Raw genomic sequence first — 22,781 nt, 5'->3', positions numbered from 1 at the left:
TTGAGTGCCGCAGGAGGCTCGAAAGCAGAGCCTAGGGCAGCGGTGATGGTCTCGATTGCCTTTTGCAATTCGAGATCGGTAGGCGTTTTTCTTTTTGTTATTGTGATCTCTTCGTGGTCGCTTTCAGAGTCGGGCTCTTCGTAGTCGCTTTCTGAGTCCCCCTCATCTGTTTTGGGGTTCGGGCATTTTCGCGCCAAGGGATTCAAATCCTGGCTTTCCATTGGCTGGTGCTCGTCCCAAGATGGCCGCCGGGAAGGGGGCGCGGAAATGGATTCTGCCGGCTCAGGATCATCGGGTTGGGGTGGCTTACCCTTTTTTGCTGGCTTTTCTTTCTCGGTGGTCTTTGGGGCCTCAATCGCTGCTTCTTGTTGCTCGAAGAGGCTTTGAAGGTCCGCGATGAGGTTTTCTTTGTCGCTGCTTCCCTCCATCAGTTTCAGGATGGAGAGTTTTAATTTATTCATTTTCTGTGCTGTTTCTTCTTCCGGGGCGGTGATTTCCTTGGATGGCCCCTCTTCATCTGATTGTGAGTCCAGGCTGGAGTCCTGCTCGCTTCCAGCTTCTGTCTCCTCCATGGCTGTGGCTTTGGTTGCAAGCTTCTCAGCCATCTTCTTGGTAAGAGCTCTGGTCTGTGCTCTGTTTGCTTCTTCAGGGTAGGTGTTGGCTTCAGTCATTGTCTGGAGTTATGGGCAACCGACCTCTGCTACCATTTTGTTAAAAGCTGGATCTAGCCCAATAACTCAAAGACAGACTCCAATTCTTTTCTGTAGCTTTATTATTGATCTGTTGGTACTGGAGGTCACTGACCTTGTACCTTTCTCTTTCAGGTATACATCTGGAATCATCTGTGGACCATGTGGTCGGACCTTTTGTACCCAGGAGGAGGGGCTAAGAGGTAAGGAGTGGTTACAGGGATTATGGGATATGTGGTTAGTTAACCCTTGAAGGTCCGGGTGATCAGGGAGATGTAGTAGTTAGGCATTTATTATGACACTGCCACATCTGCTGAGGAGTTGGCAAGCCACACCACACCCTCCGTGGCTGAGAGGTCAGTGGGCCGTCCCTCACGGAGGGCCTCTGCGCCACCGGAAGTGCCAGGGACCCCAAAACTGATCAAGGGGGGGGAGGTTTCCAGGAGCAGCGTGTCTCCAAAATTAACCCAAAGGTGCTTTTCCCAGAATGACCCAGTTGGAAGTTGGAGCAGTGGTGAAATTTAAAAATTTTCCCTACCGGTTCTGTGGGCGTGGCTTGGTGGGCAGTTGACCGGGTGGGCGTGGCTTGGTGGTTATGTGACTGGGTGGGCGTGGCTGTACAATTGACTCACACACAATGCAAAAGCTGCTTGACTTCACACAAAATGGCCCCTGCAACAAACAGGAACCTCACAGAATCACAGAGAGCTCAAAAAGAAATTATTACACTTTGCACAAAAATAACACAAAAGCTGCACAACTGACTCACACGCAATGCAAAAGCGGCTGAACTTCACACAAAATGGCCCCTGCAACAAGCAGGAACCTCATAGACAATCAGGCACAGCTGATTGGTAGTAAAAAAATGCTAAAAAAGAGTTTTAAAAAAGCTCCGATATTGCCTGGTTCAGCTGATTGTCGTACTTTTTAAAGCATTTTTAAACTATCGGTTTGGGCAAAAGGTAGCAATTATTACTATCGGTTCGGGCTCACCTGCCCAAACTGGTAGCATTTCACCCCTGCCTTGGAGGTCTTCTACTCCAAACCACTCCTTTTTTTTTATTAAAAAGTTTTTTTTAAATTTTACACATATTTTCCCTTCCCTCCTCCCCCCTCCTGCCCAACCCTCCTATCCCCCCCCCAGACTTCCCAGAGCAAATACAGGCTATAGCATTTAACAAACATATAAAAAAACATAAGCTAACTATCTATAGATTTATCTCCCTTTTACACTTTAACTCCCCTTGTTCATATCTGAATATAACTATTTAAACCAATTATTGTTTGAAAATAATCAATCCAACTTCATTCTTGTCCGATCTTCAATAATACGCAAGTCTTCTTTCTTCCAGCATTGCACAATCAGCACCCAATTACAATTAACCATCACATCTCCAACCCTTACATATATGAACCCATTAATAAAATATTTTAACCAATCTTAAATAAACTATATTGTAAAAACCTTATTTGTACTTTTTACCCCATAAACTCATATTAATTCTTCCTGGGAACATGCCTTACTTAATAACTTTGCATAAACTTATTCATCTTATTCTCTACAAATACACTGCTTATAATCAAATAACATCTTCACTATTTGATATCTATAAAAAATATTGTAAAAGACCTTCCCTCAACCCTTACACCACTTATATTTTCCTTATACCCCACAAGTTTATATTTATTCTTCAACAAAACATTCTTTATAAGCTTATATACATTTTCAGCAAAGCATTCCTTAAAATTAACTTTAGTGTTAATATACTTCAGGACAAAAGTGAAAGTTTGGTCAGTAGCCCATAACAATTCAAACGTAAGATTACTTAATATAACTTTTCAAAACAAATCATGTCCCTAAATAAAAGTCTAGTCATTCATTTTCACTACTACTATCCTCCCCAGGCAAAAAGATTGTAATTTTTCCATCTCGATTTTTTCCTGACTTTTTTGCGAACCTTCTTCTTCAGTCTTATTCCTCCATCTCATCATGTTGAGAAACTGACCAGGACATGTTCAGAAAGTTCAAACAAGGTATGCCGTATATATCGGGAAATTCCAACATTCCAAAATCAAATTCTGATTATTATTTTTTTACAGAACTTGGCTGAGGAAAGACTCGTAAGATTATGCCACCATCTGCTGGAAGAATTTGGAAAGACTTGGCAGAAAGTGGAGAACGAAAAGAAAGGCAACGGAAAGTGGAGAACGAAAAGAAAGGAAACGGAAAGTGGAGAACGAAAAGAAAGGAAAGCCTTGGGGTAAGGTAGTCCTTGACTTACAACAGTTCATTTAGTGACCATTCAAAGTTACAACGGCACGGAAAAAGTGACTTAGGGCTGTTTTCCACAGCATTTCCCAGGGTCACACAATCCAGATCCAGACACTAGGCCACTGATTCACATTTACGACGGCTGCAGTGTCCCAGGGTGACGTGATCCCCTTTTGCGACCGTCTGACCAGCAAAGCCAATTCACTTAACAACCTTGTTGCTGATTTAACAACTGCAGAGATTCACCTAACAATGGTGCAAGAATGGTTCGTAAAATGGGACAAAACTCACTTAAAAATGTCTCACTTAGCAACAGAAACTTTGGGCTCAATTGTGGTCGTAAGTTGAGGACCAACCATGTTTCAACGGTCATCAGTGTGAAAAAGGGACGTAAAACACTTTCTTCAGTGCTATTGTAGCTTCGAACGGACACTAAATGACCGGTTATAAGTTGAGAACTACCTGTCCTGATATTTCTATGCCTTTTTGGTCTGCCTTTCTCCACTTTGGGGCATCTACCATAATTAGACGCTATTCTTTTCTAAAGAAAAGAAGAATTAGGGGCGACATGATAGCAGTTTCACAGTATTTGAGGGGCTACCCCAAAGAAGAGGGGGTCCAATTCTTCTCCAAAGCACCAGAAGGCAGGAGAAGAAACCACGGAAACTCATCAAGGAGAGAAGCAACCTGGAATTAAGGAGAAACTTCTTAACAAAGAAGACAATTAACCAGTGGAACAGCCTGCCACCAGAAGTTGTGGGTGCTTTATCAGTGGAGGCTTTTAAGAAGACAAAATTATCTTAGATTGTGTAAATTCTCCTGCTTGAGCAGGGGTTCGGTTAGAAGACCTCCAAGGTCAGGGGTGAATCTCCTGGTTCGGACCAGATTGCCCGATCCGGTAGCGATGGCGGCGGGTGGTTCGGAGAACCAGTGGCAAAAATCCCTGCATCCCCCCCCCCCAAACACACAACCTTCTGGCTTAACAAACTAAGTTGAGAAACGTCGCATGCTTTCCAAAGGAGATCAGGGCCCATGGGAAGACGCCTTTGGGATCCAGAGGTTTTCCTGAAGGCTTTTATTCAATGCTCCATCTATGTGGATAATAATGAGCATCTTTTTGGAGGACATTAGATCTCCCCCCACGGAGTGTTCAGCTCTCTGCATCTGCCCTACTCTAGGCGTTCCTATTTCTGTTGGAAGACGAGCAAGAGTGGAGATGTTCCAGATATCATCGATGGTCGATGGTTGCTACCACCCTTCTCCAATAGCACCTGTGGCTCTGTGACCTTCTCGTGGAACCTTCTCCTCTCTCTGACATTAAATTGTTCTGTCTATCTCCAGGGCCTGTTTCCACAATCTCCCTGCCAGGTCTTGTTTCTGCGACGTTCCTTCGTGGTCCTTCGCGATGTAAGAATTATCTTCACGCTTCCTCGCTTTCCCCAAAGACCAGCTGGAAGGCAGGTGCCCAGAGGGTCATGGGTTGCCCCTTCCCCACTTTGGAAGAGCTTTATAGCTCCCGCTGGCTTTAGAAAGTTCAAAGCATCCTTAAGGATCCATTTCATCCTGGGCCCCCCTCTTTTTGAACAATTACCATCTGGCAGACGGTACAGGACAATAAAAACAAGGACAAATAGGCTGAAAAACAGCTTCTATCCCAGAGCAGTAACTATACAATTCTACGTACAGTGCAATATTAATACAATACCAGGGTTTTTTAATTCAATTGCATACAATGTGAAGGAGGTGTGTTTTTGTTTTATTTTTATAGGGTTTTTAAAAAGTATAATATACAGTGAGGATGGCACTTAATTTCATTCTATGAGGTGCCATGACAATAATGAAAACTATGAAACTATGAAACTATTATTGCTTGGTCTCGGAGATCCTCCTGATGACTTTGGAGGGGAGTTGACTACTAACAAGACCCGGCTTGATCAGATGGCCACACTGCCGAAAGATTTCTTGCATTGAGTCAGCTGCAGCCTGAGCCACTGAGGCTTCGGAATCGCCTTGCAGATCCTGGAGACCTGAAACGAATCCAAAAAACAAAGGATTTCCTGGATCAACCCTGAGAACCAGCCCTGATCAGCGAAAGAGCTTCTGGAGAAAAACTCCTTGTTTCAAGCGAGGGAACTTTGAAACTCACCCAGGAAAACTTCTTTCATTTGTTTTGAAGTCACCACTTCCGGTTGCATGTATTGCGCGCAGCAGCCTGGGCACGTAAAAAGAAAACGTTGGTGGGGTTAACAGAGACGGCTAAATCGACTGATTCAGGAAAAAAACGCGCAATTCACTGGTTTCCACTTGGAAGAGTCGCTTTGGGACTTTACGGGATGGTTCCAGGGATTGGGTCTGTCTAATAATAAGAAGGACTAGGGGTAGCCGATCTTCCTATGTTTTTGTCTCCAGGTCTCACTGGAGGCTTTCAAGAAGAGATTAACGAAGAGATTGGACAGCCACTGGTCTGAAATGGGATCGGGTCTCCTGCTTTAGCAGGGGGTTGGACTAGAAGACCTCTAAGGTCCCTTCCAACTCTATTACTTTATGTTCTAGGGCTGTGCAAACAACCATCATCCTGGAAAAAAATCTAAGCAGCCTTGAATCCAGTTAATACTAGAATGGGAGGCCAGCTGGAAATATTTCCAGAGAAAAAACCACGGCTGTGGGTTTGCCTATACAAGAGAGAGGGATACAGGCCAGGTAGTCCTCAACTTCTAACAGTTCATTTAGTGACCATTCAAAGTTACAATGGCACTGAAAAAAGTGACTTACGACTGCTTTTCACACTTAGAAGCGATGCCACATCAAGATCAAAATCCGGATGCTTGGCAAACCGACTCGTATTTATGACGCTTACAGTGTCTTGGGGGTCAAAGATCACTTCGGATGAGCCAAATCCGGGAGGAAGCCAGATTCACTTAACAACCATGTGACTAACTTAACAACGGCAGCGATACCCTTAAGAAAGAGGGCAGGAACTGCCTGAGAAACTGTTGCGCGATCGTAGCAGTTCCGGAGAAGCCACCCGGTATAAGAGCAGCTTCCAGTCTGATTAAGCGACATGGCTTAATTCGGCATAGATTCTTTTGGTGATAAGGCCGCCCGCCTGTCTTGGGTTTTCCTGCCCTCCTTCCAGAGTTGGCATTGGTGATTACCAATTAAGAGGGCAGCTGCCTCGCGATGGGAAGAGTTCCGGCTCCTCAGGAATCCCAGCATCTGATCCAACATCGCAGGAAGGTTTTGCTTGCATTTATTCATCTGGGGAAAACAAGGCAACAAACAAGCCAATGAACTATAGAGCTTCCTTTTTTAATTTTTTTTTTTAACCAAGGGGCTGCTTTCTTGGTCAAAGCCAGCTGGGTGACTTTGGGAGTTCTAGTCCCTCCTTAGTCACGATGGCCAGCTGGGTGACTTTGGTGCAGTCCCTCTCTCTCAGGGCAACCCACCTCACAGGGTTGTTGTGAAGAAAAGAAGAAGTATTAGGGATGCCCACCGTCTTGAACTATTTATAAAAATAAGAAAGGCAGGGCAAAATAAAGAAATAAACGGTTAGTATACTCTAATCTGGAAGAAAACAGGCCAGCTTGGCTCCTACTTACAACCACGTAGCAGATGTTGGAGTACATGCTATGGAGACTGGTGTACATTTCATAGTCAAACAAGTTGCTGGGAAAGCCCCCCCAGTTCATAAAGGACACGCAGGAGTCGAGGGTCTTCCTGGAGACCTGGCCGAGGGAGGAAAGAGGGAGATCCTGTCACCTAGTTGGGTCATGAAAGGTCTTCAAGGAAACGACCAAGTTCAGGGAGCACCAAGGACCCCACAACTTCAGGATTGTCTACAATGTCTTTGCATTCTCCAGAGTGTCCATGTGGTACAACCACGTTGCTCTGAGTGAAGATGGGGGTACAGAGTGGTCTCTGTGAAGGTAGCATGATCAGAGCAGGAGCTCAGGTTAGCCAGCCCTTCAACTCACCTCTTTTGTCCGATCATTTGACAGTTGTATGACTAGAGGAATAAGGCCGTTCAGGATGTTTTCGGCCATACTACTGTTCCGTAACTCCTTCAGTCCTTTCAGGAGCATGCCAAAAATGGTGATGGAGGTATTCCTCAGTTCGATGTCGTCCTACGAAGGAAGAGAGACAGGTTAGTCCCTCCAATAGCAGAATAGCCATGCAGAAGTTTCTTGAAGTTTGCAGGAGAACACACAAGTTCAGAGCACACCTATTCCCAGTTCAATGTCCATGGAGATGGTCAATCATCCAGGTCATGGTTGCCCCAAAGATGGGGACCCCAACTCCAGTATGCTGGCTGGAGAGTTCTGGGAGTTGAAGTCCTCACCTCTTAAAGTTGCCAAGGTTGAGAAATCCTGATCTAGACCAGAGTTGTTCAATCTCAGCAGCTCCTTCTGGACTTTCTCCCATCTTTATGGGAGAAAGAGAGAGATAGAGGGAGAGGGAGAATGAAAGGGAGTGCAGGAGGGAGGGAGGGAAGGAGGGAGGGAGGAGGGAGAGAGAGAGAGAGAAAGAGAGAGAGAGAGAGGGAGGAAGGGAGTGAGGAGGGGGAGAAATAGAGGGAGGGAGGGAGGGAGGGAGAGAGAGGTGGAAAACCAGTTTGTTATGATTTGGTTGACTTACATCATGAAAATGTTTTAGAAGGAGCGGAATGAGGTTGACTGCCTTCACCGCATGGGTTTTGATATCGAGGTTCCTGAGGAGGAAATGCAGGGTCCTTATAGCTTCTTTTGCCAAGGTCTTCTGTTCGTGACAAGCGCAGTTTAGCACTGGCATCAAGAGGGGTTCCAAGATGTTCTTCTGGAGGAAGCAGGGAAAGAAACGAGCAATTAAACATGGTCACTGGAGTTCTCTGAGTCTCACAGCGATCATGACAAACGCAAGAGAAGGCCACAGAGCATAGAAGAAGAGGGTTGAAAAGGAACTTGGAGGTCTTCTAGTCCAACCCCCTGCTCAAGCAGGAGACCCTAGACTCTGCTGGACAAATGGTTATCTAAACTCTTCTTGAAAAGCTCCAGTGATGGAGCACCCATAACTTCTGGAGGCAAGTCGTTCCAAGGATGAATTGTTCTCAGGGTCAGGAAATTTCTCCTTAGTTCCAGGTTGTTTCTCTCCTTCATTAGTTCCCATCTGCTGCTTCTCGTTCTCCTTTCAGGGGTTTGGATAATAGGTTGACCCCCTCTTCTTTGGGGCAGCCCTTCAAATACTGGAAGACTGCTCTCAGGTCTCCCCTGGTCCTTAACAGAATCACAAAGATGGAAGGGATCTTGGAGGTCTTCTAGTCCAACTCCCGGCTCAAGCCGGAACCCCTAGATCATTTCAGACAAATGGTTATCCAAACTCTTCTTGAAAAGCTCCAGTGTTGGAGCATCCAAAACTTCTGGAGACAAGTTGTTTCACTAATTAATTGTTTTGGGTGTCAGGAAATTTATCCTAAGTTCTAGGTTGCTTCTCTCCTTGATTAGTTTCCATCCGTTGCTTCTTGTTCTGCTTTCAGATGTCCTCCAAGAGGATCTGGCCTCTACTTGCACCTTCAGATCTTCCAGGGTTGCAGCCATCTTTGGAGAAGAGACACCACTCTAGCTGTCCTCTTTCTGCTGGTTGCCTTCTTCTTCTCCTTCTTCTATCCTTCCCAGCCTTGTAGACTTCCGAGAGAGCGAGGTCACACCTGCTACTACCTTGGAAGCCACTCCCTTCCTGCCCCCCATCTCTTACCTCAAACGGGTGTTGGATGAGGTTCCCCAGTCCTCTAACACTGAAAGTCTGTATCAGCGGATATGGCTGTGTCATCCATTCCATCAGCACCTTGAGGATGTCTTGGATGACAAAGAATTGGCAAATTTCCGGATGGTACAGCAACTGAGGAAGAAGAGTGGAGATACGGAGCATTAGCCAAGCAAAGGAAGGGAACTTCCCTGAGAGCCTCTACTAAAGATGCCACTTTCAGCCATTACGGGGAGAGAAAAAGAAAATAAACACAGTCCTCGGTTAGTGACCGCTGAAAGTCACAACGGCATTGACAAAAGAGATACGTCCATTTTTCAGAATTATGACCATGGTAGCATCCTCATGGTCATGTGATCAAAATTTGGGTACTTGCCGGTCCATATTTGAGTTGAAGATGTGGCTCTTTCGTCAACTTAACTGATCCGTTATGGGTGTACATTGTTATAATTTTAAATTGTTTTAATTGGGTTGTTGATTTTAATTTATTGTGATTTGTATTGGATATTGTTTTTGTAAGCCGCCCTGAGTGCCTCGGGAGAATGGCGGCATATAAATATATATATATATATGTGACGGTCGCAGTGTTTCGAGGTTACGTCATCCCTTTTGTGACTGTCTGATAGGTAGTGTAAATGATAGTTGCAAGAATACAAAAAATAATGCAAAAAGTAAAAGGAATTTAGCGTCATTGAGTCTTCCTTCGTCCCTTTCTCCCATCCTCCCTCCCTCAATCTCCTTCCTTCCTTCCTTCCTTCCTTCCTTCCTTCCTTCCTTCCTTCCTTCCTTCCTTCCTTCCTTCCTTCCTCCCTCCCTCCCTCCCTCCCTCCCTCCCTCCCTCCCACAACTTCTGGAGGGAAGCCATTCCACTGATTAACAGAATACCAGGAGACCTTGGAGGTCTTCTAGCCCAACCCCCTGGTGAAGCAGGAGACCCTCTACCATGTCAGACAAATGGCTGTCTGGTTTCTTCTTCAAGACCTCCAGTGATGGAGAACCCACAACTTCTAGTTTCTAACCATAAAGTTCTGTTGAACCCTGGGCAACTTTCCTTGAGCTCCAGAAGGTTGGGGTGCATCTCAAGGTCTCCTCACCTCCGAAAAGAAAACCATCCCAATGGTTTTGTGTCTTAAATCGGGGTGGCGCACGTAGGTCTCGGCCTGTCGGAACATGACCTTCAGCTCATGTTTTGAGTAGTTGAACAAGATCCTAAGAGAATAAATATGGAGAGATCAGACAAGATCTGCTGGTTAGGGAGAAGAAAATCACCAAGCTAGAGAAATCATGAGCTGAATGATCGATAAATGAATTACTCAATGAATTACTCCATTTAGAGAATTTCTCACCCTCCCTCTCTCCCTCTCCCCTTCCTCTCTCTCTCACCCTCCCTCTCTCTCTCTCACCCTCCCTCTCTCTCTCTCACCCTCCCTCTCTCTCTCTCACCCTCCCTCTCTCTCTCTCACCCTCCCTCTCTCTTTCACCCTCCCTCTCTCTTTCTCCCTCTCCCTCTCCCCTCCCTCTCCTCCCCTCTAATCTTTCCTCTCTCACACTTTTGCCTTCTGTGTGTCTCTCTCCCTCTTTCTCTCCCTCTTTCTCTCCCTCTCCCCTTCCCTCTCTCTCCCCTTCCCCCTATCTCTCTGCCTCCTCTTCTTCCTCCTCTCCCTCTGCCTCCCCTCCCTCTCTCACCCACTGCCCCTCGTAGCCAAGCTCTTTTGACTTTTAATTTCTTACCGGACCAGGTGGAAAATGCCTTCAAACACACTTTCAGGACTCATCAGCATCGCCCAACATTGAACCATATCTAACTCCTTGAACTCCTCCTGATAGCCGGTGCGCAAGATGAGGTGTTTGATGGCTTTGACTGCGTTGCTAAATGAAACAAAGGCAGAAGAGTTGGTGCCAATCATTCAGCTGATCCCCCTGCACTTCCGACCGTTACAGTAGCCCTATGGTCATGTGGTCAGAATTCAGACTCTCGGCAACTGAGCCATATTTATGACGGTCGCAGTGTCTCAGAGTCACGCGATCCCCTTTTGGGACCTTCTGACAAGCAAAGTCAACGGGGAAGCCAGATTCACTTAACGACCATGGGACTTAACCAGTGCAATGATTCACTTAACCACTCTGGCAAGAAAGGTTGCAAAATGGGACAAAGTTCACTTAACGACTGTTTCCTGAGCTTTGCAGAAATGGAGAAAGGATCCAGATTGGGCCCAGGAGATTCCTTACCCCAGATGGTAGGTCAGTTCTGACCCGCTCTTGCCTGCTCCCAGCAGAAAATAGATGTGCGTCACGAGCGCCAGGAGCAGGCTGGAGAACTTATGCTGGACAATGATTGCTGCCTCAGGAAGCGAGAGGAGGAAGGAGAGCGCATTGGTGGCCTAGAAACAGGAGGAGACGAGAGTCAGCTCAGGCTCATCAGGTTACTTAGATTCATCATCATCTATTTCTTCTTTTAACGACCCCCTAATCCCTTGCGGGGTGGAGTCTGGGCAACTGAATGGAGCTGAGGCTTTCCTGGCTGGATGCCCTTCTTGTCGCCAATGCAGAGTTTTGTTCGGCAGATACATTCTCATTGTGCCCAGAGAAAGAAAAAAATCCTCATGTCCATGAAACCTGAGCCAGGAATGTCCATGTCTGAGACACGGAGCAAAAGGTTGCTAGAAGTGGGACTTCTGAAACTCCCATTCTACACCCCCTCCAGACTTTGAGAGGCCAGTGGGGTGTAGATACAGGACAAAAGGGAGACAACGAGTAGCGCAAGTGAGACAGAACTGGGGACAAAGAGATCGGTAACCCCCTAAGTGGGCTCTTGACTCTCCACCTCTTAGGGGTCCTTGGAGGGGCCCTGGGTGCTGTCTGAGCGTGTGTTTTTTGGTTGCAGATGTTTCATGACCCAGCTAGGTAACATCATCAGTGCTGGAAGAGTTAGGCTTAGAGGTAGGGTTAGACTGGTTGGGTCGGGAAACATCTGCAAGAAAACCACCAAGCTCAGTAAGCACCAAGGACCCCACAGTTCAAACCTGGACTACAAATTAATTAAATTTCTCCACCGGCCATCTGAGCAATCTGACACTGGGAAGTTTACAACAATGTAATAAAACAATATAACACATAATAAAAATACAGATTAAGAATATTTAAAATAAGATATGACACAAAGTACTCCGTTGGGTGTTTGCCTTTGTTGGTTCCTATCATGTATTTTCTTAAACTCTTTTTTAGTTATTTCTGTAAGAAATAACGTAAGAAATGAATAAAGGAATCAATTGAATTATGAATGATTGGATGAGTAAAGGAATGAATAAATGAAGGAATGTATGAATAAACGAATAAATCAATGAACGGATACATGAATGAATGGATTAATGAAAAGATGAACCGATGGATGGATGGGTGGATAGATGATAGAGCTGGCTGGCTGGCTGGCTGGATGAATGGGTGGATGAATGGATGGATGGATGAATATCAAAGCTGTTCTGGTGAGGAAGCCCACAGATGCCTCTACTTTCAATGGGGCATTTTGGGGGGAAGGGGGGCTTACGTCAAATTTTGCTCCGATTTCAGCCCCCACCAGTTTGCCCTCTGCCTCCCTCCAGCCAGGGCGTGCCTGCTCCTGATGAGGAGACCCCCGAGGGTGACTCTTCTGCTCAGCCCCTTCCCCCTTTCCTCAGGCCTGGCCCACCTGCAGATCTAAGGAAAGGAGAGCCACCGGTTGAGGGCTTACCGCAATGGGCATGATGCATCTCCTCCCAATAGCTTCGGTGCTGGGGCTTTGGTCATCAAGCCTTTTGAGGAGGGGCTTCATGATCTTCAGGTTAGCATAGGGGTCTGCAGCCAGCGCCCTCCACAGCTCCCTAGCACTTCTGTGCAGGTGGAAAAATGGATTGGGGAAAAAAATCAGATTCTTTCCCCATTTTCAAAGAGACGGCCATTCCAGATAGATTAACCCCCACAACGGAAGAAAGGGTTAGAGAACCGATGGCCAAATGAACTGCTTTAAGGCATGGAAAAAAATATAGCTACAGGTAGTTCTCGACTTGCAACCGTTTGTCTAGTAGCCATTCAAAGGAGGGCCTCTGCGCCACCGGAAGTGCCAGAGAACCCAGAACTGGTCAAGGGAGGGGATGTTTCTAGGAGCAGTGTGTCTACAGAATTAACCCAAAGGTGCTTTTCACAGAATGACCGAGTTGGAAGGGACCTTGGAGCAGTGGTGAAATTCAAAAATGTTCCCAACCGGTTCTGTGGCCGTTTCTTGGTGGTCATATGACCAGGCGGCCGTGGCTTGGTGGTTATGTGTCCGGGTGGGCGTGGCTGCACAACTGATTCACACACAATGCAGAACCTCACTGAATCACAGAGAGCTCAAAAGCAAACTATCACACTTTACACAAAAGTAACACAAAAGCTACACAACTGACTCACATACAATGCAGAAGCAGCTGGACTTTACACAAAATGGCCCCTGCAACAAACAGGAACCTCACAGACAATCAGGCACAGCTGATTTTCTCACAGCTGACTGGTAGTAAAAAAATGCTGAAATTAGAAATTACAAAAAGGTTCCGACATTGCCCGGCACAGCTGATTGTCGTACTTTTTAAAGCGTTTTTTTTACTACCGGTTCGGGCAAACAGTAGCAATTATTCCTATCGGTTCGGGCGAACCAGACCAAACCAGAGGATTTCACCCCTGCCTTGGAGGTCTTGTACTCCAAACCGCTTCTCAGGCAGGAAATCTTATCCCATTTCAGACAAATGGCTGTCCAATCTCTTCTTGAAAACCTCCAGTGATGGTGCACCCACAACTTCTGGAGGCAAGTTGTTCCACTGGTTAATTGTTTGCGCTGCTAGGAAAGTTCTGCACATTGTAGGTTGCTTCTCTCTTTGATTCGTCTCCATCCTTTGCTTCTTGCCTGCCCTCAGGTGGTTTGGAAAATAGGTTGACCCCCTCCTCTTTGTGGCAGCCCCTCAGATATCAGAACACTGCTATCCTGTCCCCCCTCAATCCTTCCTTTCATTGAACTAGAGAGACCCAATTCCTGCAACTCTTCTTCATATGTTTTAGGCTCCGGTTCACTAATCATCTTCGTTGCTCTTCTCTGCACTCTTTCAGAGTCTCTGCATTGTTTCTACAGTGTGGCGACCAAGAAAGTTAAAAAACCAAGGAGGTCCAGCTGCCTTTTGGAAAAGCACCTTTGGGACAATCATGACCTGGATGGTGGAGACAACCAGCCTAGGAAGCTCTCAGAATTCAGATCGACTGCACAGCCAACCAGCGACTGCACTGGCCCTCAACCAACCCAATGCAACCTCCCCCCCAATCAGCACATGACCTGCCCACCCCAAGCTACAGATATTCACCCCTATCGCAAATGGTTGAGAATCTCTGTAGAGTACAAGAAAACAGGAGGCACATCTCCTTGAGGTTCTTCTTACCCATCGCACGCCACCGAGCACTCGAGGAGAATATCCACGACTTTGTTCACCCGTTTGGACGCCAGGTGACACACTGCCTTTAGCATTTGTTGTTTGGTGGCAGGGTCCAAGATCTTCGGGAGACGTCGGTAGATCTCCTTGAGGATCATGGGCAGCTATGGCAAAAGAGAAATCCAAGGGATGACCGACTTTCTCAACAGCCCTAAGATTACCTGGTGGTCTCCATCCAACCCTAGCCTTCTTAAATCCAGCCGAAGTGTTGTCACCAAGTCAACAAGGTCTCACCCATTCTCATCTTTCTTTTCTACAAAATCTCCTCTATCCCTTTTGCTCCAAACCCTGCCATTTTCTTACCTCCTCCATATCCATCCCACATTCCTCCAAGAACGAATTGAGCAGGAGTCCCGCAGTGTGTGAAATGTTTTTGTCCAGGTGTGTCAGAGCTGCCAAGGCTTTTAAGATCAGGTCGTTTATTTGTGATGGGCTCAGATGCTCGCCAAAGGCCTATCGGAAAGAAGAAAAGGAGACCATGAAGAGATGCATCAGGGTTTTGACAAGCCAGAGACTTTGACCCGTATCCGGGGACAGCACCCCATGTAGAGAGGCAGGCCGTATTCCATGACATCCACCACGTGATATTAGGATGTGGGTGAAAGAAGCCAACATGGCAGCCGAGCTCGCCTGCTCCTAGACATTGTGGGGGATGGATATCCACCCTCCGGCTTTTGGAGCCTGCCGTCCCCACTGTGATATTGACTTTTTTGAGTATCTCCAGGTCAAGAGGAGGAGAGAAAGGAAGGTCAATAAGAAGCCAGGCAAAATGCTGAAGGAAAACGTACCGTAGCCATTTTGGAGACGTTATTATAAAATATTGTTGGGCCCGAAAAGGAGAAGTCTTCCCTCAGCCAACTGACGACCTTCCCCTTCTTGTTTCTAGGTTTCTCATCCATTTCTTTGGCTTTGGAGGGAGGGAAACAAGAGAAGGTCAGATTTTGGCATTCGGAACTTCTGAAGATCCTTCGTCTGACGGCCGGTTTAGTCGTTCCAACAGAAGAGAAGCTCTGTAGCTCAGGGCTGACCTGAGGGGTCCCTGGTGCTCTCTGGGCTCGGTGGTTTTCTCGTTACCTAGTTGGGTCATGAAACCTTCACAAGAAAACAACAAAGCTCAGAGACACCAGTCCTCCTCCTCCCCCCTCGCTCCCTCTTTCTCTGCCCCCCCTTTCTCTTATCTCACTGATCAGGAACGAAACAGGTACAATGACCTCTTTAGTGGTCCAATTACAGGCAGTCCTCGACTTACGGCCACCATTGAGTCCTAAGCAAGACAGTTATGAAGCGAGTTTTGCCTCATGTTGCGATTTTTTTTCTTGCCAACATGGTTAAGTGAATTGCCGCAGCAGTTAAGTTAGCAACCCGGTTGTTAAGTGAATCCATCTTCCCCATTGACTTTGTTTGGCAGAAGGTCACAAAAGGGATCACATGACCCTGGGACACTGCGACCGTCATAAATCGGAGTCAGTGGCCAAGTGTCCAGATTTTGATCCCGTGAGCATGGGGATGCTGCAACGGTCGTAAGTGTGAAAGACAATCACAAGTCACTTTTTTTCAGTGCCGGTTAAACTTTGAATGGTCACTAAATGAATTGTTGTAAGTCAAGGACTACCTGTAACCCCTTTTCTAGGTTAACACAATAGATGGGACTGTAAATGGAGGGGAAATATAGGGCTACATAAGAGACAAATTACATAAATGAAGGAATGAAGGAATGAACCAACAAACGAATGAACAAAGGAATGAATGAATCTAACCGGATTTAACCCAGACTACCTTGGTCTGATGTGCAAATGAAGCATTAGGTTGTGAATTGATTGTGTGCTGCCTGGGGAATTCTGGGCATTGAAATCCACATGGCTTAAAGTTGCCACTGGGTTAAGCTTTTAACTAGCCAAATTTAACCGATCCTTTTCTTTAGGTAAACCATTGATATAAGTGCCTGTCTTTCAACCGATTGTGGACGGCTCCCAATTAAAAATTAGAAGACACGTAAAATGGGGTTGAAACTATAAAATTAACAAATAATGTATTGCAATTATAAACCCTCTTTAGCTCTTTCCTTAACAATGCCCACTCAACCCGTAACTTGGTTAACCCGTTTTCTGGCTTCCTGCAATACATGCAGCCATCCAATGACTAAAAGGTGGCTTTGCAAAACACGCTAAGACCCAATCCATGTGCCAAGACTCACAAGCCCAGGCTGGCTGATGGCAGATGCCTAGCCTAACTCTGTGGTCGGCAAACTGCAGCTCGCGAGCCACATGCGGCTCTTTGGCCCCTTGAGTGTGGCTCTTCCACAAAATACCACCTGCGGGCGCGCACGCACAGTGCGATTGAAACTTCGTGGCCCATGCGCAGAAGTCGGTTTTCGGCCTGGGCGAGTCTATTCTGAAGAAGTGGCGTTAGAAGAAGTGGGGGTGTCTTGCGGGCGAGAGACGGGAGACGGGAGACGCGGCGCAGGTGGGCCATGGGATACGCAGCGTGGGAGAGGCGCACGCAATTCATGCACGAGTTGCGTGAGCCAGTCAGTCAGCAATCTCCTTGTGCAGTGGTTAGTGCTAGTCGCATCCGCAAATCACGCGCAGGTGACAAAAGTAACTACTCGGAGCATAAAGTTACCTGTATTTTTCCAACCAGCTGCAAATCCTACAGGTATTTTTGTCATCAATTTAAGAATTGTAATTATTTTGTGTTGGTGGCTTTATTATTATAAAATGAAACATTTTTTTAGGTGCCCTGTTTGACATGGCTACAAAGAAGAAGCAAAGAAAAACGGAAGACGAAAACCATGAATTTAAAGTTGAACGGACCGAGACTTTCGCGTTTGTTCAAAACTTAAATGGCCTTCCGACCTGTCTTATTTGTCAGGAAAAATTGGTGCATAACAAGAAATCAAATTTGGAGAGACACTTTAAAACTAAACACGTGTCATTTAGTAGTAAATATCCTGTCGGTGATGCAAGGAAGAAAGCAGTTGAGGAACTTCAGAAGAGTCAAGAAAAATCAAGTTCTGTATTTAATTACTGGATTCAATCTTCCAACAATGTTAATATTGCAAGTTTTGTGGTTAGTCAAAAGATTGCTAAGAGAGGAAAACCATATACAGACGGCGAATACATAAAAAGTTGTTTTATAAATGCATCCGAAGAGCTATTTCGGGATTTTAAGAACAAAGCCGATATTCTAAAAAAAATTAAAGAGTTACCATTGTCTGCTAAAACAGTGAAAGACAGAACAGTCAAAATGTCTTCGAATATAACCAACCAGCAAGTCGAAGATCTTAAATTGGTTTCAGCTTTATCAATAGCAGTTGACGAGTCTTGTGACATAAATGATACAGCGCAAGTTTCACTTTTTGTATGATTTATTTCATCTACAGGTCCTAAAGAAGAAATTTTAGGATTACTGCCACTCAAAGGTCAAACACGTGGAGAGGACATGGCAATGCTGTAATTGAGTACATTGAAAAACATCATATTCCACTCAATAAAATTGTCTTAATTTCAACAGACGGGGCGAAAAGTATGACCGGCGTAAGAAACGGGTTTGTTGCTATTTTGAAAGAAAAAATTAATCACGAGGTACTTACTTACCATTGCATCATTCATCAAGAAGCGCTTTGTGCTCAGACATTTCCAGAAGAAATTTGCAAAGTTATGGAATTGGTGATTAAGATTATCAACTCCATTATAACTAAACCTCTTAATCATCGCCAATTTAAAGGATTTTTAGTTGAAATGGAGAGCGAGTACGCCGATCTTCTGCTGCATAACAAGGTACGTTGGTTATCAAGAGGAAACGTTTTGAAACGTTTCGCTTCCTTATTAACAGAAATTAAAGCATTTCTCCATGAGAAGGGGATTCGCTATCCAGAACTAACGAACGATCAGTGGATCCAAAAATTTTATTTCATGGTAGACATTACATCTCATCTAAATCAGCTTAATCGTAAACTACAGGGGAAAGGAAACACCATTTTTTCGATGTTAGAAGAAGTTATTTCATTCGAAAACCAATGATCTCTTTTTGCTCAAGATTTTGAAAGAGAAACTTTGATTCACTTTCCAAGCCTGTTGAAACATCGCCAAGAAAATAATTCTGATATTGACATTTGCTATTTCAAAACAACACTTTTAAATATGAGGGAAGCTTTTCTCAACAGGTTTCAGGAATTCAGAAACAGCAAAGCGACGTTAGCCTTTGTTAAAAAGCCTCTTAATGCTACTGTAACAGAATTAAATTTTTCTCCCTTTAATATTGACATTGGCAACTTTGAAATGCAATTGCTGGATTTCAAAAACAAAGAATTGTGGAGCTCGAAATTTGAAGGTCTTTGTGCCGATACAGAAATATTGGAGAAAAATAAATGTGAACTTAGTTCACAGCACAAGTGGTCTGCTTTGAAAGACCCGGAGAAGGAAGATATGATGATTTTTAACACCTGGAATAGTATTCCTGACTCATATCATCAACTGAAAAAAATAGCGTTTGCTGTTTTTTCCTTATTCGGGTCTACATAGTTATGCGAACAATCATTTTCAAGCATGAACCTTATCAAGAGTAAATTGAGAAGTTGTCTTATTGATGAGAACCTGGAATCGTGACTAAAATTAAAAACAAACCTGACTTACTCAAACTTTCCAAGGAGATGCAAGGCCATTGTTCACATTAGTGTTTGTCAGTCATTGTCATGATTTAATTTTATGGATATTGTAAGGTCAATTGTAAGAAATTTAATTTTATCAATAAATAATATCGTTATTAAGTATGAGATCAAGTTTGATTCAACGTACCTATAGTTTAACTAAGACTTAAAACTTTAAGTAAAGTTTATTAAGTTAATTTTAGGGAACGTTGTGGAGTGAAAGAAGATGTAGTGTCGAGGAGATGGTTTGGACATATAAAGAGGATGAACGAAAGGAGATAGACGAAAGAAGTATACAGGACGAGTGTGGATGGGAGAGATGGAAGGGGTCGACCTCAGCGAACGTACCTCCATCAGATTGAGGACGTTCTTAGCAAAGGCCAGTTTAGGAGTACCCTAATTAAGTTAATAACAATGTACCTACCTATCTAGTTTAAGTTTAACCAATTTGGCTCTCCAAAGAAATTTCAATCGTTGTACTGTTGATATTTGGCTCTGTTGACTAATGAGTTTGCCGACCACTGGCCTAACGGATCCACTTAACGTGAGAAACTCAGTCTTCAAATGACCCCTGGCCCTGAGAGGTGCCAATACCAACGGCCAATTCCAGGCATCTCTGCCCAGGCAAACGACCGGGGTCTTGGTCACACCACAAGCTGTGCCACCCAGTGCTCTCCTGGGCAGTGCGCATCCCTGGGCTCCTGGCAGCCCTTGGAGTCCAACTTTCTCACCCATTTTGCTCATGATGAGGTGGTGGAGGTGGTAGGCGGCCTCTGCGGACGTCTGGCCAACTTCTTTGCTGGTGTCGCCAACGTGCAGGCCCAGCAAAGCCACCAGCTGTCCCAGCAAAGAAAAGTCACCTGTGGTCTAATGAAAGGAAGCAAAAAGGAGGGGAAAGATGAGAAGGGGGGCTCATGAAGGTTTCAGCCAGCTGAAATCAGAGCATAGGAAGCATAGCACCATAGAATCCTAGAATCCTACCTTTTAGAATTCTAGAATCACAGAATCTTAGAAACATAAAATCTTAGAATTTTAGAATTATCCAATATTTGAATCTTAGAAGACTAGAATCATAGTCATAGATTCATCAAATCAGGGAATCCTAGAATCTTTGAATAATAGAATCTTAGAATCATAGAATCATAGAATCTTTGAATTTCTAAATCATACAATCTTTGAATCTCTGAATCTTTGAATCACAGAATCATAGAACCTTAGAATCCCAGAACCTCAATTGCTGGAAGGGACTGTGGAGGTTTTCTCCTCCAACCCCTTCATCAAGCGGGACTCCTTGTATCCTCCTGGTCACATCCCAAAGATGCTTTTTCCAAAAGGCAGCAGGACTTTCTTCTTTTTCTTCCTTTCTTTGAAAACATCTCACTTCGCATCCCAAACAGTGACTTACGTCGAAATTGACGTTTTCAGAAACGAACTTCAGGAGGTGTCTGATGCTCTTGATGGCCCTCTCTCTCTCGTGTCCCTTGGGAGATTCAATCCAGGGATTAATGTGCTGCCCGGAAAAACAAAGGAGGAGGAGGAAAGGAAGAATTTGTGATTCACAGTTGGAAGAGCCACAGAAGTTGCCAGGACTGGGGAGAAAATCTAAGGAACTCAACAAATTTGAGACATTGGTCAATTGAGGTCTATTTTAGACTGAAAACTAGAGTAGCAATTGAAGATTTCTGGAATACAACTAGTCTTACAACAGTTCATTTAGAGCCGTGGTGGCACAGTGGTTAGAACGCAGTATTGCAGGCTAATTCTGCCAGCTGCCAGAAGTTCAGCAGTTCCATCCTGATCGGCTCCAGGTTGACTCAGCTTTCCGTCCTTACCAGGTCGGTAAAATGAGGACCCAGATAGGAGAAGATTTAGAGAGGGCTGTAAACCACGGTGAAGCGGTATGTAAGTCTAAGTGCTATTAGTATTTAGTCACTATTCAAAGTTACAATGGCACTGAAAAAGGGACTTACGACCATTCTTCACACTTATGACCATTGCAGCATCCCTATGGTCACGTGATCAAAATTTGAACACTTGGCCAATGACTCATCTTTATGACGGTTGCAGCATCCCAGCTCGGTCCCTAAATGAATGGCTGTATGTCGAGGACTTCCTGTATAAGTAGTCCTTGACTTACGACCAGAATTTGGGGTGCTTACCAAGGTGGATGTTAGGCGACTTGTGACTGGCTTTATGACCTTTTTTTGCCAGGGTTGAATGAATCCCTGTGGTCCTTAAGTGAATAATGCAGTCATTAGCCGAATCTCGCTTTCCCCGTAGACTTTGGCTTGTCGGAAGCCAGTTGGGCAGTTCGCCAATGGTGGTCAGGTGACACCCCCCCCCCCCAGGATGCTGCAACCATCACAAATACAGGTAGTCCTCGACTTATGACCACAATGAGTCCAAAATTTCTGTTGCTAAAATGAATCCCATCGGCATCGACATAATCTGCATCGGTCAATTGCAGAAGGCAGCTTTACTCGGAACAGCTGCGAGGCTCTATGACAGGGGTGTCAAACTCGATTTCATGGAGGGCCGAATCAAGGTTGTGTTTGACCTCGAGGGGGGCGTGGCCGAGGTGGGAGTGGCCAGCTCAACGTCTCTCGTGTCAGGGGCACCTGTGGACTTCCCTGAGACCCTCCCTCACTCTTATTATCATCTCCTCCCTCCCTCCCTCCCTTCCTCCTTGCCGTGGGACAAGAGAGACACGAATATCAGAGAAATAGTGGAATAGAATCATTAGTGAAAAGATGCCAGAGGAGGGACAAAACAAATGTAAATGACAAAAATGAACATCATTTTTTAACTATTGAAATGAGTTAAATTGAATGGTTGAATTGTCCCATGGGACGAGTTGTCCATCCAACAGCCACATTTGCCTATCCCGGGTCCTTGGGAGGGACTCGACAGCTGGACAGAATCGCCAAATCCAGCCTAAACATCTGGCTGACCAACCCCGAGAAAGAATCACTCTTTACCGTCAAGACATCCTGCAGGGAATCCAAATTGGGAGCCTCGGACAGCAAGGCGGTGAGCATGGTGTTGCAGGTGGTCACCATCTGGTCATAAAAATCCTAGAAGGAGAAAAAGAATCTCTAAAGGAAGAAGTGGTGTAAAGGAAGAAAGAGGAAGAAATCCAGGGCTGGGGAACTTATGGCCCTTTTAGGACGACTGGTGGACTGCAACTCCCAACAATCCTGAGCCAGCCACGGACTTCTGGGAGTTGAAGTCCACCCTTCTGCAATCAACGGAGCGGCCCGTCTTGCAGGGCTGGTTTTTCTTCCAGAGTTGGAGGAAATGCTTTCTCGGCTGAACACGAGGAACAAAAGGACATTGGGCTCGATGGATGGATCCAGAGTTTTGGAGGAGATTTTGAATCATGCTTATTTCCAGGTGGATCTCAGATGGCTTGGCTCCATCTGGACTGCTCACCTGAGTTTGAGCTGGTTGTCCTGGGCTGTTCACGTTCAGTTTTGTCACCAGGTAAGCCGGCAAGGAAAACACCTTCTGGATGCTTTTTCTCACCACTTTAGACCTCATCTCGGAGTTCAAGGGGGGCTTCATACGGCTGATGAAAGACGAGAAAAGAGGAGGAGGGTGAGAAGATCATAGACTCATTAGGCTAAAAGGGACCTCGGAGGTCTTCTACTCCAACCCTTGCTTGATGGTCCTTAAACCATCCCAGTCATATGGTTGTCCACTCTTTTCTTGAAAACCTCGAGGGATGGAGCACCCCCAACTTCTGGAGGCAAACTGTTCCACTGATGGATTGTTCTCGGTGTCAGGAAATTTCTCCTGGATCTCTCTTTGATAAGCTTCCATACATCGCTTCTCATCATGCTCTCAGCTACTTTGGAGAGGAAGGTGACCCCCTCCTCTCTGTGAGAGCCCCTCAAATATCAGAAGTCCCCTCATCATCCTGGTTGCTCTTCCCTGCACTCTTTCTA

General features: G+C 45.4%; 1 protein-coding gene across 1 annotated transcript in view; it reads right to left on the bottom strand.

Annotated features, from left to right (window-relative positions):
• Positions 1 to 4,824: 4,824 nt before the first annotated feature.
• The window catches only part of LOC139322410 (maestro heat-like repeat family member 5), a 31,970-nt gene continuing 14,013 nt past the window's right edge, over positions 4,825 to 22,781 (bottom strand). Inside the window, exons 11-28 of the mRNA XM_070951508.1 lie at positions 22,267 to 22,402; positions 21,813 to 21,908; positions 20,240 to 20,344; positions 19,566 to 19,701; positions 14,975 to 15,093; positions 14,490 to 14,639; positions 14,136 to 14,290; positions 12,425 to 12,563; positions 10,927 to 11,078; positions 10,429 to 10,566; positions 9,792 to 9,906; positions 8,689 to 8,832; positions 7,597 to 7,773; positions 6,936 to 7,085; positions 6,561 to 6,686; positions 6,117 to 6,219; positions 5,108 to 5,173; positions 4,825 to 4,988 (exon numbers count right to left, since the gene is read on the bottom strand). Of these exons, the coding sequence (XP_070807609.1) occupies positions 4,825 to 4,988; positions 5,108 to 5,173; positions 6,117 to 6,219; positions 6,561 to 6,686; positions 6,936 to 7,085; positions 7,597 to 7,773; positions 8,689 to 8,832; positions 9,792 to 9,906; positions 10,429 to 10,566; positions 10,927 to 11,078; positions 12,425 to 12,563; positions 14,136 to 14,290; positions 14,490 to 14,639; positions 14,975 to 15,093; positions 19,566 to 19,701; positions 20,240 to 20,344; positions 21,813 to 21,908; positions 22,267 to 22,402 (2,371 nt within the window). The remainder of the gene's footprint in view (positions 4,989 to 5,107; positions 5,174 to 6,116; positions 6,220 to 6,560; positions 6,687 to 6,935; positions 7,086 to 7,596; positions 7,774 to 8,688; positions 8,833 to 9,791; positions 9,907 to 10,428; positions 10,567 to 10,926; positions 11,079 to 12,424; positions 12,564 to 14,135; positions 14,291 to 14,489; positions 14,640 to 14,974; positions 15,094 to 19,565; positions 19,702 to 20,239; positions 20,345 to 21,812; positions 21,909 to 22,266; positions 22,403 to 22,781) is intronic.

The sequence above is a fragment of the Pituophis catenifer genome, unplaced genomic scaffold, assembly GCF_029215685.1.
Source record: "Pituophis catenifer annectens isolate HBS135680 unplaced genomic scaffold, rPitCat1.0.hap2 SCAF_10, whole genome shotgun sequence".
Classification (NCBI taxonomy): Eukaryota; Metazoa; Chordata; class Lepidosauria; order Squamata; family Colubridae; genus Pituophis; species Pituophis catenifer.
The sequence above is the reverse complement of the archived record's forward strand: the minus strand, read 5'-3'. Positions and strand labels throughout refer to the sequence as shown.